Here is a 16,450-nt window from a genome sequence, read left to right on the forward strand (position 1 = left end):
TATGATTATCGGTATTCAAATCTTAAATGTTTTTAGAGCCTACATACTCTCTTCTAAATCTGGATAGTGAATCGTCCGCTTCATCTCTACTGGGCACTTCGGGCAATGTAAATTCCATTTTGAAAAAAATACAATTTTGATTATTTTAATCCAATTTTTTTGTTCTTAAAATATGTTAAATAAAAAATGACAAGTGTTTCTTTTACGTAGTAAAAAGTCTTTGTTGCCTGTTACTATTATTAGTGGAGTTTAATTTTTATGTACCAAATTACAATTAATTTTGGTTATTTAACCCAAAGTTTTGCATTGGAGTTTCCTTCTTTCAAAGAATAGTTGGCCATGAGAAAGCATGTTCTGTTAGCGGAAATTAGTCTTTGCAATACTAGGTGGATAAAAAAAAGGGAAAATAGTAAGAGTTTAAAGTGTTTCTTTTAGATAGTAAAATGTTTTTGCAGGCTGCTACTATTATTAGTGGAGTTTAATTTTTATACGGCGTTTTACATTATTGAGTTTAATTTTGTTGAGAAGATTCTTGTGTTAACAATTAATTGCATAATTTTTTTTTTAATATACTTTGTGTCAAATATCTGTGAACTAATCAGAAACTATAATTGAACTATAAACTATAATTGAACTATATAAAAAAGATGGAGTATTCAAATAATATTGATATAATTTTTTAATTATTATATTACTCAATTATTTTTTTTCTCTCTCTTCTCTTATTTTTTCATCTCAATGAAAAACCTTTATCTTCTCTAACTATAGTCGGTATCCAGATACTTTCAAAATTCTTAATTTTTTTATGGAAAACAATAGAAAACAAATAAAGACATGCCATGTCTTGACCTCACTAGTTATAATAATATAAACTAAAATATAACACAATTTCTCTTTCAAAAGAGAGAATGGTGCAGTTTTCAAAAAATAAAGGAAATATAAGCATAATTTGAGCATTTCTGAAAGGACCTGAAAGTAATTTACCCATATCAATAACTATAGCAGTTAAATTTTCTAGAATTTTATTCAACTGAACCAGAATATGGACCCAAGCAGTTCATTGCAAAGATGAAAAGTAATCCTCAAATTTGGAGGGCTAAGTAAATTTTGACATCAATTGAAAAATAGAACATGAAACTAAAGATTTATTTGCATATAGAAAGCTCTACCTGTCGGAAGCAGATGGTTTGAGAGAGCATTTAACATAAGAATACTGATGAAATCTTATATGACAAGCTAAATAGAAAGCTAATATCTCCTCCACTTTCTCTTTTCGGTATATTACTTATTATTATTATTTTTTGATTTATCTTTCTCTTTGTGCTATACATAAACTTGAATGCAAGAGACATCCAGCAGAAATTATGGCACGCGGCACTCTTCTATGTTCCAGATTTCCTTGGCATACTGAGCAATTGTCCGATCACTGCTGAACTTTCCACTCCCAGCAGTGCTTAAGATTGACATTTTTAGCCATCTTTTCCTATCACTGCATGCAAATAATACAAATAAAAACATTAAAGCCTCATAATTAATAGGTGGTAGGGGATAATATGTTTTTAGATTCTCTAAATTTTCTTAAGTTTTTAGTCCCTTACAAAATTTGTCCTATTTTATTCCATTTAATTTGAAAATACATTAAATTTGGTCCTCAAAGTAGTTTAGTTAGCACTTAAAAATTTTAAACGCTATCTAGATCACTTTAAGGATCAAAAGTAGCACATTTTCAAATTAGAGAAATTAAAATACTTAAAAAAACTTTTGAGAGACTCAAACTGAATTTCGAAAATTTTAGAAAGACCAAAAACATGTTTTTCCATAATGTTTGTGGATTAGGCTGACATAGTAGGGATGAACGAGGTTAAGATCAAGCACTAACAGTTTGAATGCATGCGGCAAGTTTAAAGTCCAAAATTAAGTTTCCAAATATTGTTCACAATTTTGCTTTAACAAAGAAACATGTATGCTTATATAAATCAGGCAAAAAGGGTTCTATTATATTTCAAGTACAAACAGGTAGAGGAAACTAAAACATGAAAAGATGAGTCTTACCGATAAGCTTCATCAACTTTTGCCTGAGTATCCATGTAGCTTGGGAAGTCATGACCAACTAGAAAGTAATCACCACGACCATAACCAGAATTTCCTTCCAAAGACTCGAGCAATGGATTATAGTCATAGCTTCCGAACACCCCACTCCTAATAAACTTCTTTGCCTCTTCAAATCGAGGATCAGGTTTGAACTATAAATTATAAAACAGTGGTGCTGTTAATAGAACTACTTTTATGGAAATTTGAAGTTTAAAATGTTTTAAGTTTAAAGTAGCTTATATTGAAAAAATAATTATTTTGCAACCTTTTTTAAAGAACCTTTGAAAAGAACAAAAGATATTAATTCATGGAAATAAATGGTAGCCAAACATGCATGAATCATGCATGAAACTGCATACCAGTCCATTCTCTCTTTCCTTCCTCAGTCGAGGGACATCTTCCGCTGTGGCACCAAAGAGGAAAAAATTCTCCTCACCAATCTCCTCCCTGATTTCCACATTAGCTCCATCTAGAGTACCTATTATAAGGCACCCATTCAAAGCAAATTTCATGTTGCTTGTGCCACTTGCTTCCATGCCTGCAGTGCTAATGTGCTGAGAAAGCTCACTTCCAGGAATCAGAACTTCTGCCACAGATACATTGTAATTTGGAACAAATACAACCTGACAAAAATGAGAACAGTTTAGATTTTGTTCCTCACTAAGCACAAGTTTGATATTATGTTAAGAATCATGCAGATACATAATGTTTATCTTCATGTAGTAGACATGAATGCAAGGATGATAGGTCAAGTAGTCGAGCAGATATAATATTAATAATCTAGGTCTAGTATCACAGATCTAAAGGTTTCCCTGTTCCTCTTTTCAAACATTAGTAACAATTGAGTGGTAAAAAAAATAGTATTATAAACATTTATTGCAACCAATTGTGAAATTATAAGTCTGCCCCAAGCACTTGGTCAAAATAGTGGAGCTCTGAAAAACTATCCCACTGCAAAATAATAGAACCAAAAACAGATTTCTTTTACTATTGGTATGCACAATCAATTTTGGGGCCCTGAGATGGAAGTATGGAACCATTAGCCTGTATTATTATAAGCAGATATGCACGATAATATATGTATCCCTTGGTACCCTAATTTTTTCTACTTACAAAGGCTCTTTATCTAGAAAGTTAAACAAAATTAATTTACCTTCAAGTAGCTATTGACCTCAGGATCACTGTTGACAACAGCACCGACATCATTCACCAGCCTGACTATCCTTATAGCATTTGTGTATGTTGCAAATGCCTTGCCTCCAATCATCACAGTGCGTGGAGTACTTATTTTACGTTCTTCAGGGCTCATCTCCTATTACAATTTAGTTATAACGACTATCTTAAGCACAGAGCATAATTTTGTATAATGCTGGGGCCTTTTACAAAATACAGTGGGGACAGTATATTAGTATCTCCTAGATGAAAGTAGATGAATACTAATATGAGACATGTATTTTGCTAAATATTACTGTGACAAAATAAAATGTTGAAGTTGCAGCTTGAGTACGAGGATAAGGACACAGATGTTCATGAAACAGCAGGCTATTTCTCATACCTTTAGCTTCTTGTATCTATAAATCACACCAAGAATGTTTAGTAGCTGCCTCTTGTATTCATGGATACGCTTGACTTGAATGTCAAACAGACTATCTGGGTCAATGCTCTCCCCTGTCACCTGCAAAACATACCGTGCCAAACGCTGTTTGCTAGCCATCTTTGCAGACAGCCATTCTGCTTGCAGATCTTCATTGTCAGCAAACTATGGAAAAAGCACCAGGAATTTACTGTTAGAATACTGCAGTAGTAGGAATCAGTTAGCTGCAGAGAAGAAGCATCTGGGTACCTACCTGTCGAAGACCTGTTAACAAGTCAAGATTGGTTACCCATTTATCAGTTTTTAACCATTTGGTGATTATCCCACTTAGCTCAGGATTACAAAATTGGATCCATCTTCGAGGTGTAATCCCATTGGTTTTATTTTGGAACTTTGTTGGCCATATCGAAACATAATTTGCAAATAATTCTGACTTTAATATATCACTGTGTAACTGAGCAACACCATTCACCTACAAAGAGATAGGCACCAATAAATAAATAAAATTCAGCTGAAATCCATTTCACATACATAAACAACAGGGTTGTGGGGAAAAAGAAAATTAATAATTAAAAAAAGGAAAGTTCAACCTTTATTCTAATACCACTATTGGAATACTAGGTGACTTTGGAAAAACAAGTGAACCGTGCATTGCAGTATTAACATCACAAATGTTCTTTTGATGTTAGATTTAATCTTAAAACCAATTAACATTAAGTGAAATTGTCCAAAACATATATAAACTGCACCCGGAGAATTGAGACAGACAATGTGGGGCTTCCCAACCCCCCTCCTCCATAGATGCCTTTCGAACCAAGCAGTGCTTACCATAATACAAAAACCAAAAAGATGGGCTCTAGGCTTTGATCTATGTTAAATTTCATCTTAAAACCAATTGACATTAAGTGAAGTTGTCCAATACATATATAAACCGCACCCGAAGAATTGAGGTAGACAATGTAGAACTTCCCAACACTTGACAACCAAGATATCTTCAAAAATATAATACAACATGCAGGAAACATGCTAGAGTAACACTGTAACTGAAAATTGATTGAAGTTGTTCATGAACATCCAGTTTAATGTTTTTCCTAAACCAATATTGGAACCCTTTGGAGACTTGAGAGATTTAAGAGGACTGAAAACAAGAACATGGTAAGATGGATCATACTCTTATTTTATTGAGTTCAAACAGTGCACTACTTACCGCATGAGAAGAAACCACACACAAATTTGCCATCCGAACTACTGGCTTTTCAGGATTATGGTCCAAGATGCGCATGGTGGAAAGCTCACTCTCAAGGTCCAATCGTTTTGTATTTATCATTGTTGTGAACTGCAAGAATTTTATGATTTCCACATTAAAATATATCAGTACACCTTCCATGGAGTCAATCAAAGAGAAACAAGGGTGGTGAGCAACTTACTCTCCTGTCAATTTCTTCTATGATTTCCATATGGCGGGGAAGCAGTTTCCACATTACTGGCTGAGACCATTTCTCTAGTGCTTCAGGGAGGACAGTATGATTGGTGTAAGCAACAGTCCTGGTTAAGATATAGCATCACATTTTAGCAGCGAGGTATACAGTAATACACCAAAAATGTGAGGTGGAAGAAAGAAAATGGAAAATAACCACTCCAAACAGCATTTTCTACAATTCACTGACCTAGTTGTCACATCCCATGCCTCATCCCATCCGAGCCCCTCCTCATCCATTAGTAATCGCATCAACTCTGGTATTGTAAGCGTTGGATGAGTATCATTTAACTGCACAGCAACCTTTGTCGGGAACTCCGACCAGTTCCAAGGTCCTTGTCTCCTCTCCTTAAACCGGGAAATTATGTCCTGTAATTGGTGCAAGATTAGAGTGGGCAGTAAAGAAAGGATATCAAACAACACAGGTAACTAAATTTCTTGATATTTGGTAACAATGAATCAAATAACTGGTCTTAATGGATTCTCGTATGAAAAATATTCATGCCATTAAATCCAGAATATATTCTTTGTTACATAAAGAAAGGGTTCTCAGCTAAGGCATTCATTAAGGAAAGTCACAACAGAAACTATAATAACACTTTGTTTGTTGCATCAATTTACTGAGAGGGGATAGTGAATTAGAGATAATATCTCTTAAAACTTCACAATGAAGGCAATCCAGACTTTGAATTAAGACAGCATCATATCAACATTATACAATCATTTACCTACCATCATTGCTGAAAGTTTCAATCCTAGTTTCTCATTATGAACAGGCACAAAGAACGATACTATAAGGAACTCTTATAATGAAAAGGAAAATTATCAGGTGGATTTAACTTACTTGGAGTGATGCACTGCAGAGAAAGAACTGCTGCTTCAATCGTAGAAGTTTTCCACCTTCTGTGGTATCCCCAGGATATAAAACTGCACAAATCTACAAATACAAATTTTTATATGTAACTGTTTCACAGTTCTATGCTTGATTCTTTTCTACAGGTACCAAGGACAAGGGGAGGGGATTATGGGGGTTGGGTACAACAAAATTCAATAGGATTTGTTCTAAGATAATGGCAAAAGTCATGCTTATCTCTGTTTGTATTACATTCTTATTACTGTAACAGGATCTTTGCAGGTAGAAGAACTATTAATCTATTGCAAGTAATGAAGTCACAGACAATAGCCACCCACCAACTTTTTCCCCCATTCTTTATATAAAGCCACTTACTATCATTTCCATCAGACCATCACAATAACCAAAGTTATTCTTGGACAGTACAGAAAATTTGCTGATACCAACCTGTTGGGATCGTGAGTGAAGCACAGAAGCAGCATCATGTTGCCCATCATTGAATAAAAATAAATTGAAATCCTCAGCACTCGCCTTTGCCTCCCAGAGGCGGAGACTGATGGTGTTCTTGGTTTGGTAACCTGGAATTGGCACATCATAAGCCAGTGCTTGCACAACCTCTCCTCCAACCCATTTTCGGCTGGTATAAACACCAAACAGTGAGTACTTTCATATCATTGTATCTAAATAGAGTATAGCTTATTTTAACATTTGGATTAAGATTTAAAGGAAAAAGAATCATGTTGTCACAATCATATAAAGTCATGAATAAACAACCTAAAAGGCTAAAACTGAATTTATAAAGTATAGCAGTATATTTACACTAACCTTCCATTAGGATTAACCTCAACATGACCAAAGAATCTGATGGGATACAAAATGTCATGCCTAACAACTTCCCAGGGGCTAAACTTCTGTTTGGTTTTCATTTGATTTTACATCAGTATCCTGTGAAATATGTGATATAGTTCCATATATTTAAAATAAAGGAGATAAATCAAACCTCAAGCCAGTCCTCTGCAACTTCCTCCTGACCTTCCCTGGTGATTCTCTGCTTAAATAGTCCATATCTATACCTCAAACCATACCCCCAAGCAGGAAAGTTAAGTGTTGCCATGGAATCCAGAAAGCAAGAAGCAAGCCTACCAAGACCACCATTTCCTAGTGCTGCATCCTTCTCCTGCAAAGTTGCATGTTTGATGGTCCAGAAAATGAGTTTTATATACTAGATATTAAAACCAATCGTAAATATGAAGGAATGAGGACTTTTGGAACATGCTTTCTTTATGAAAAATGAATCTTGAATTTATCAAAACTATTCCATGGTAATTAAAAGTTTAAGAAATAAAACCAGGTTAAATATTTTGGATGAATCTCCTCAAAAGTTATCTATTAATTACATAATTTGATAATGGTAATTTAGCATAAGATTATTCAGTACTCAACTACTCATTAGACTATTTACCTATCAACATTTCTTTTTCTTTTTTAACTTTTTAACACTGCTTTGAATTTGCATGATTTTACATTGGTTGAAATAGTTCCTGGAATAAAAAGCATAAAGAAACCATCCTTTCTCATAAATCATATTTTCTTTCTCTCAATAAATAAATCCTTGGTGTTAGAGATGTAAAACCATTCATGTACCTCCATCTAATAGCTTAAGATTTAAAGTGAGTTGGTTTTTAGCATGATATAAAGTCTCTATGCATGACAAAGTAGTGATTCAACCCTTTCTGCTCCCATTTTTTTTTTATAATAAAATTGAATTTTAGCATAAGGTAAAGTAGGCCTGCATTCTTTCAAGAGTTATTCCCTGACAATTGGTTCGGAATTAAATGATTTTGCACGAATTGGGGTAATGTCATGACAAAGGCTCTAGAGAAAAATATATTTCATAGAGATTGCAATTTTTTATTACCTGCTCTGATATTTCTTCAAGTTCAAGCCCAAATTTGCGCAAAGCCTTGGCATATGCATCTTGGATGTTCAGATTTCCAATGGCATTGGTCAAAGCTCGACCTTGAAGGAACTCCATTGATAGGTAGTAAGTTTGCTTGGGATCAACTTTATGAAAATGAAGGTAGGTTTCATTCCATTGCTGAAATGGTTATCATCAATGTACAATAACAGAATTAGTCCCATCCAAACAAACAATTCAAGTATACCATCCTAGGACTTAAATGAGTAGTGATGAAAGAACAAAATCAACAAACTAGTAACAAAATTTGAAGAACTTATCTAATGTATCTGGTATAATTTAATTACCCTTTATTTATGTATCTTAAGTAAATTCCAAGGAAATGATTCACAACTGCCCCTTGATTACAAATATCAACCAGTACTTATAAATGTGCCCAAATTTCAGTTCATTTCAAGCTACTGAATTGAGCTGTCCCATATAGAAGTATAAAAATGTGAGAATGGATCTTCTCATGTACACAACGGTCACAACGTTATGATGTTAAAATTTGATGACAGGATCCATGCCCATGAAAAGGTTCACCATTTCACATGTGCATGCACGTGTGTGCACACTTTATACACTGAAACACTGTGGTAACGCCAACATTACAATTCACCATTATAACTATATGATGTGACTAAACCATGAAAGTGAAACAAATGCATAATTGATATCCCTAACTGTTTATAAACCAAGCATTACTGACACAGAAATGATTATTACAGATATTCCAATTCTAATTCAAGAAGTATATCATGATACCTGAATGAGACGATCACGAACACTCTCTGCAGTGGCATAGTAAGCTTGTTCCAGCTCAAACTTAAAAGGGGAAAAATGAGGACTGAACTGAGCATGGTAACTAATATTGGATGCAACCTCATCTGGCTTCTCAGCCAATGGATGTGCCACTGCTGGAACCTTGGGAGAAACACCACCACCACCACCACCATTAGCCTCTACTTTAGCAGCCATTTCCAATTCCTTATCTTTTTCCTATCACACACACAAAAAAACAATTTTTTCCACTACCCACTCATCAAATTGTCACAAATAGAAACTTCATCTACTAACAATCATGAAGAAAAAGCCCCCAAGTGAGAGAACAATTAATTACCTCCCCCGACTTCAAGCAATGCTACCAATCTCTCTATCAAGATCAAGAATTGAAGAAATGGTCGAGTGGGAAAACAAGGGATTAATAAGCAAAAAGAAAATCAGGGTGTGGAAGTATATGGGAAGATATTTCTAAGCCACAAAAGAGAATCAAGAGATATGATGCCAAATGATACCTCAAGTGAGTGAGACTAGAGACCCTTTAAGTGGAAAGAGACAAAGAGATAGAAGAAAAGTGTATGGAGTGTATGAATGAATCAATGATGAATAGAAAAGGAAGAAAATATCATGCAAGTTGAGATTTTTTTTTTTCTTGTCTGCGATTAAAGTTGACAAAAAAGAAAAGAGTAGTGAGAGTGAAGGATGCAAAGAGTCACATGAAGTGAGAGTGCGTGGGTTAGATTTGGAATTTGCATTGGGATTGCAAAATTAGGAAATAGAGGCAGAATGGGATGAGAATGAGATAGTTTCTGGAACGGTGAGAAGGAGGACACGTGGTTGCTTCGATTGGAAGCGGTCGCAACGGGAAAAGGTTGATCTTCTACTTGAGCGGTTGGAACGCACGGGAAAGGAAAATTACGTTGGTGTAAGATACATTTTTCATGTTAACGTGGCATGTAACTTTAGCAAAAAATAAGAATATGATTATTTTGGTTCCATAATTTATTTATTATTAATATGTCACATGCCATTGATACTCAACTGGACTCACGTTAACGAATTGACGTAGCACATTATTTTCAATGAAATACTTGACATTTGTTATTTATAATTTTTCCCCTTGCATCGGTATTTTTAGCTCATCATATTAAAGAAATATCCTGATGATCCTTTCACAATAACTTTTCAACTTTATTTATTTTGTTTTCATACCACGTATTGTTATTGTAGTCCACATTACATTGAGACATACAAGAGTAAGCTAGAGTAAAAAAAAACATTATAAATGCATTATAAAAATATCACATCATCATCTCATCTTTAACAATGCAACGAAAGAACAATATAGTATACAAACCTATCCATTATCCAACATTATCATGTTGTTGTCTTCACTATTGCAACCACCACCACTCTCATTGCTCTCCTCATATGTAGCAATGAAGGTGGTGGTAGTGATGATAATAATAACGATAATGATGACAAGAGTAATAATGTTGAAGGTGGTGACAGTAATAACATTAATAATGACAGGGCAATATCTATTGAAAAAATAGGAGGCTAATTTTATTAATATACAAGAGCAAATACAAAAAATATTGGTGCCCAGCACCTCTAATGATTTTACACTAATACAACACACTCACTTACTTACTCACACACACTCTTCACAATACTATTTATATTTTGGTGACACACACACTCAATATATATTCCTCACTTCTCACAAATACACTCACGTCACTCACTCACTACTTATTGTGTTTCTTTTCTACTATGCACATAAGCATGATCACCATCCTATATATAGTTTCCTAATGTCAGTTTGGAAGCTTGCTGGAAGCTCTAGATATTTCTTCACAATTAATGACTAGATATTTCTAACTGCTTAAAAATATAGCTTTCTAGTTGTTTCCATTTGTCAGTCAGTGATGAAGGAATAATCTAGAATAATAATTGATATTTTAACACTCCCCCTCAATTATTATTTTCTCTTATTGCGGACCTGGTTGTCATGCCAAACTGTTTTATGAAATTTTCAAATTTCGTAGCACTAAGTCCCTTTGTGAATATATCTGCAACTTGGCCTTCAGTATTGATATACTTCATCTCAATGTCTCCTTGCAATACCTTTTCTCGAACAAAATGATAGTGTACCTCCACATGCTTGGTTCTAGCATGAAACACTGGATTCTCTACCAAACGTATTGCCGACTGATTGTTACAATGTAGCGTAACTGGATAGTCAACCAGTTTACGTAAGTCTTGTAATAGCTGCATAAGCCACGAACATTCTTGAGCTGCCATAGCCAACGCTCTATACTCCACTTCCGTGCTAGAAAGAGACACCGTTGATTGTCTCTTACTGCACCAAGATATAGCTCCGGATCCCATAGTAAACATGTATCCAGTCGTCGAACGCCGAGTGTCATGGTCACCGGTATAGTCAGCATCGCAATATCCTGTAACTTCACATGGTGCTCCTTTCTTGTAGAAGATTCCATAGTCAATGGTATTCTTGACATACTTTAATATTCGCCGTGCAACTTCCAATTGTGGCTTCTTCGGGTTTTGCATGAATCGACTTACTACTCCTACCGCATAAGCTATGTCGGGTCGTGTCAATGTCAAGTAGATCAAACTTCCTACTACTTGCCTGTACATTGTAGCATCCTTCAAATCTCGTCCTTCTGCTGAGCAAAGCTTAGCATTAACTTCTGTTGGTGTCGAGGTTGGCTTGCAATCGAGCATACCATATCTCTTCAACAATTCTTGGGCATATTTTTATTGACATAGAAATATTCCGTCTTTTGTCCCTTCAACTTCAAGTCCTAAAAAATGTTTCAATTCCCCAAGCTCTTTCATCTGGAAGCGTACTGATAGATTACTCTTTATTTGATGAATCTCTTTTTCATCATCTCCAGTGATAATGAGATCATCCACGTACACTAGCACTATGGCCAGCTTACCCTTTTGTTCTTTCACGAATAAACTTGAATCTGCTGGTGCAACGACGTATCCATTCTGCACCAAGAATTCGGCAATCTTTCCATACCATGCTCTAGGGACTTGCTTTAAACCATACAAAGCTTTCTTCAATTTGCACACATAAGTTGGATGACTTGTGCTCTCAAATCCCCTTGGTTGCTCCATGTATATCTCTCGGTCTATTTCTCCGTGCAGAAACGCATTTTTGACATCCATTTGCTAGAGCTTCCATGATTTGCTTGCTGCTAGTGCTAACAATACACGACCGTAGTTATCTTGGCAACTGGGCTGAATGTCTCATCATAGTCTAGTCCATACTTTTGTGAAAAACCTCAAGCCACCAGTCGAGCCTTGTATCTCTCTATCGTCCCATCTGGACGGGTCTTCACCTTGTATACCCACTTACATGAAATGGGTTGCACACTGGATGGTCTTGGCACTAACTCCTATGTTTCATTTTGTTTCAATGCCTTGGTCTCTTCTTCCATCGCATATCTCCACTCTTTATGTTGAAATGCTTCCTCATAGTTGTTTGGTTCCTTAATTTCATTGTCTTCTATTAATGCTGCATTCGCATATTTTGGATTTGGCTTTCGAGTCCTTGTTGATCTCCTTCGCTGAGGTTGAGGAACCTCCTCCTCTAATTCCTCCATCTGACTAGGTCTCTCGTCCTCTGTAAACCTAGTGTAAATACCTGTCTTTCAAGGGCTTTTCTCTTTCTCTGGAGATCTTGCTTCAGTTTGTCCAGGCAAAACTTCGACGTCATCTACTATTTCTTTATCTTCGCGTTGCACCTCCTTTTGCTTTTGCACTTGCTCTTCAATTTCCTTTGTATCTGGTAGCGATACTGCTTGTGAAGACCACCACGATGATGCTTCATCAAACACCACATTCTTGGATACGTAGCACCTTCCGGTCGTCGGATTGCAACACCTCCATCCCTTTTGTTGGCTGTCATATCCAACGAATATACACCGGATTGCTTTCTTCTCGAACTTGCTGCATTCTTGGCCTGGCACGAAAACGTAGCACACACATCCAAACACTTGGAAGTAACTCACCGAAGGTTTTGTGTTCCACAACTTCTCATGTGGTGAAACGAAGCCTAGTCTTGCCTGGGGTAATTTGTTGATGACGTACGCAGCGGTCTTCATGCACTCCGCTCAAAATCTTGGTGGTACATTTTTACTGTGTAACATGCTCCTGCATGTCTCTGCCAGGTGCCTATTCTTTCTCTCTGCGATTTCATTTTGTTGTGGGGTGTTCGGGCATGTCAACTGCCTTCTTATGCCACATTTTTGTAAGTACTGGTTGAACTCCTTTGATGTATATTCTCCCCCGTTGTTCGTACGCAAGCACCGTATCATACGTCCAACCTCTTTCTCAATCTTTTCGTTGAACTCTATAAACTTCTTTAGTGCTTCAGATTTTTCCTTCATAAAGTCTAACCACACGTACCTGGAATAGTCATTGATAATTGTGATCATATATTTATTCCTGCTGATCGATAGCTGCTTCACCGGTCCAAACACATCAGAGTGCACCAGTTCCAATGGTGCCTTGGCCTTGTATTTTGACTCTTCATATGGAAGCTCGTGAGCTTTCCCAGCAAACGACATTCTCTCGCATCTCCAAGTTTGGTAAGCCTTTTAGCATGGATTGTTTCATCATTGCTTTTAATCGATTATAGCTCACGTGTCCAAGTCTCGTGTGCCATAGATCTGCTGTCTCATTCTTCCTTGCCTTGTTAATGTATGCCTCTTGTGCTGACATTGCATAGACAAACTCTAATCGCCTTCCTTTCACAATTGCAGGACATATAGGCTTGAACCTTCGATACACTCCTACATCTTTTGGCCCAAACACCACATAATTGCCTGAAGCTGTCAATTGTGAAACTGATAATAAATTCTTCTTTATCCCGAGTACATGGTAGACATTGTCGACCTCTACTTGATGTGGACTAAAGCGGGGGACTATAACAGCCTTTTCGATGTGAGAGATTGGCATCTTGGAGTTTTTTGCAGTCACAACAACTCTTTCTCCCTTATATTCTGACATACTTAGGAACTTTCCTTTGTCTCCAGTCATATGATTCGAGCAGCAGAATCAACAATCCAATCATCATCATAATTGATTGCTTCACTTACCGTGACCAATGCTGATTCTTCTACTGGCTCATCCATGCATGATGCCACAATCTCTACACCTTCATCCCTCCGAGATTCCTTTACCGCGTACGATGCTTGGACATACCATTCTTCTTCGTTCTCGTCCTGCTTAAGTGTGACTGTGTTGCCTTCTTCTTTCCTGGCCCAACAATCTCGTGCATAGTGGCCCTTTTTACCACAGTTGTAACATCGTCCATCCTTGCGCCGATATCTCTTTTGTTCTTCGTAGTCTCTGAATCGGGATTGCGTAGCTCCCCTTTGCTCTGGACCCTTCTTATGTTGGCCTTTCTGCCAACCTTGTCTTCTTTGTGGGCCTTTACTTTCGCTATCTGAATTTGCAGCTGCCTTAACCTCATTTCGGCCTCTCTTTTTACTAAAAAGGGCCTTGTCTTCCTCATTAATTGATACTTTAGACATTTGATTGTCTAAAGCTTCTTGATTTGCCAAAATACTTTCTAACTCTGTCAAGGTGGGTTCTGTGGCCCAACCTCTAATGGCAGTAATAATCCCATTATATTTTGGATTTAATCCAAAAATTATTATTCTCTTCATCCTCGTCTCAGAAATTGCATTCTGAGGATCTAATTTTGCAATCTCATTGCAAATTGATTTAACCTTAGTAAAATACTGACTTACCGCCATGTCACCTTGTCTTAGTGACATCAACTTGTTTTCTAGCAGCTGCAACTTAGCATTATTCTTCTTTGTGAAGAGTGTTTCTAATGTATCCCACGCCTCCTTCGGTGTCGTTAGGTCCTTGATCCGCTGCAAGAACTCATCCTCCACGGAGATCGACAACACGTACAAAGCTTTTCCACATCGAACCTTCCATTTCTTTAGATTTTCTTCATCAGTTGGTGGGGTCGTCTCTGCACCATGAAAAATGCTCCAGAGATCTTGCCCGAGCAAATAATATTTCATCCGAACGCTCCACGTGTCATAATTGCTGTTGTTGAGCCTCTCTAGTGAGCTAGTTGAGGATGCGAGATCTGCCATGATGATTGGTTAGCGCCTAACACTCAACCAATTTATTGTGATCCTGATGATCAACAACTATTACAGTCCCAGACTGTATTCCTACAGAATCTCCTTCACACAGTCCTTAATCACAACTTCCACCAACGTACTAGCTCGAGCAAACTGGTTCCTGGTCCCGACCGAACTAGCTCTGATACCAAATGTTGAAAAGATAGGAGGCTAATTTTATTAATATACAAGAGCAAATACAAAAATATTGGTGCCCAACACCTCTAATGATTTTACACTAATACAACACACTCACTTACTTACTCACACACACTCTTCACAATACTATTTATATTTTGGTGACACAGACACTCAATATATATTCCTCACTTCTCACAAATACACTCACGTCACTCTCACTCACTACTTATTGTGTTTCTTTTCTACTATGCACATAAGCATGATCACCATCCTATATATAGTTTCCCAATGTCAGTTTGGAAGCTTGCTGGAAGCTCTAGATATTTCTTCACAATTAATGACTCTAGATATTTCTAATTGCTTAAAAATATAGCTTTCTAGTTGTTTCCATTTGTCAGGCGGTGATGAAGGAATAATCTAGAATAATAATTGATATTTTAACAGTATCTAGAAATTTCGAGGCCTTTGGCAAAAATTAAGACAGGTGCCTATTTAAATATAGCCTAATAATTTTTATGTTATTTTTCTAACTTTTTGAGCTACAAAATTATTTATTAAAGTTTTATAATTAAATAATTCTAACATCTTATTCTCAATAGATAATATAGCTAACTCATTCAATCTATCTTGTAGCATAGTTGATCTTAAATATGATTTAATCAATTTTAATTTTGAAAAACTTCTTTCAGCAGTTGTAACAGTTAGAAGTAATGTTAATAATATTCTATAAGCAATTTATGTATTTGGAAAAGAATATGATCTTTTTATATATTTCAATATTTTTAATGGCATGTTAATTTTATTTGTTAGAATTTCTTTCAATAACTTTAATTCTAGAAACAAATCAAGACCATCAATATTAGAATGACCCTCAAAACTCAAAATCTTTTCAAGATTGATACAATATTTTTTCAATTCATCTTCCCCTAAAGTTTGAAACTTATTTGAATCAAATAAAAAAACCAAACATGTTTTCATATTCTAAAAATTGTTCAAATTGACTCTCAATAAAAGAAATAGATTAATCTAATATATAAAAAAAATCAATGTGAAAAGAATCTTCAGTAGAATGAGTTATCTCATCACTATCAATGTCATCAAAATATTTTTCATATGAATCTTACGTTTTTCATTGAACTTAGGTTCTATATCTATTTCAATAGTCATTTCTTTGGTGGATTCTAATATAGATGCAAAACCATTTTCCCTATAGTTTTTTAAATAAGTTATAAGGCCTCTTAAGTGATTTATAGCAACATCTATATGCATATTTTTATATTGCATGATCTTATTTACATAATTAACCGCATAAAGTATATCATACCAAACATTCATTCCCAATACAAAATTCAAAATTCTCCATCTCATA

At 35.8% G+C, this 16,450-nt stretch overlaps 2 protein-coding genes across 3 annotated transcripts; both read right to left on the minus strand.

The window, feature by feature from the left end:
* Positions 1 to 1,117: 1,117 nt before the first annotated feature.
* On the minus strand, positions 1,118 to 9,546 carry PHS2 (alpha-glucan phosphorylase 2). Of its 2 annotated transcripts, XM_083071204.1 has the most exons (17): positions 9,271 to 9,546; positions 9,096 to 9,128; positions 8,741 to 8,974; positions 7,934 to 8,113; positions 7,016 to 7,192; positions 6,841 to 6,926; positions 6,463 to 6,652; positions 6,007 to 6,099; positions 5,353 to 5,531; positions 5,113 to 5,230; positions 4,893 to 5,021; positions 3,939 to 4,157; positions 3,647 to 3,850; positions 3,245 to 3,403; positions 2,451 to 2,714; positions 2,053 to 2,243; positions 1,118 to 1,489 (listed from the first exon to the last, which is right to left on the minus strand). In XM_083071204.1, exons 3-17 carry the CDS (start codon positions 8,951 to 8,953, stop codon positions 1,363 to 1,365), a joined length of 2,529 nt encoding a protein of 842 aa, XP_082927330.1. In that variant the 5' UTR covers positions 8,954 to 8,974; positions 9,096 to 9,128; positions 9,271 to 9,546; the 3' UTR covers positions 1,118 to 1,362. The 2 variants fall into 2 exon arrangements, with proteins under 2 accessions (XP_082927330.1, XP_082927329.1); XM_083071203.1 differs by having other exon boundaries at positions 9,096 to 9,546.
* A 4,284-nt stretch (positions 9,547 to 13,830) lies between these two features.
* LOC109806330 (uncharacterized) lies at positions 13,831 to 14,910 on the minus strand. The gene has a single exon (XM_020368700.2). The coding sequence runs from the start codon at positions 14,908 to 14,910 to the stop codon at positions 13,831 to 13,833; it is 1,080 nt and encodes a 359-aa protein (XP_020224289.2).
* Between the last annotated feature and the right edge of the window lie 1,540 nt (positions 14,911 to 16,450).

This window comes from Cajanus cajan, chromosome 3 (genome assembly GCF_000230855.2).
Source record: "Cajanus cajan strain Asha chromosome 3, NIPB_CcT2T_4, whole genome shotgun sequence".
Taxonomy (NCBI): domain Eukaryota; kingdom Viridiplantae; phylum Streptophyta; class Magnoliopsida; order Fabales; family Fabaceae; genus Cajanus; species Cajanus cajan.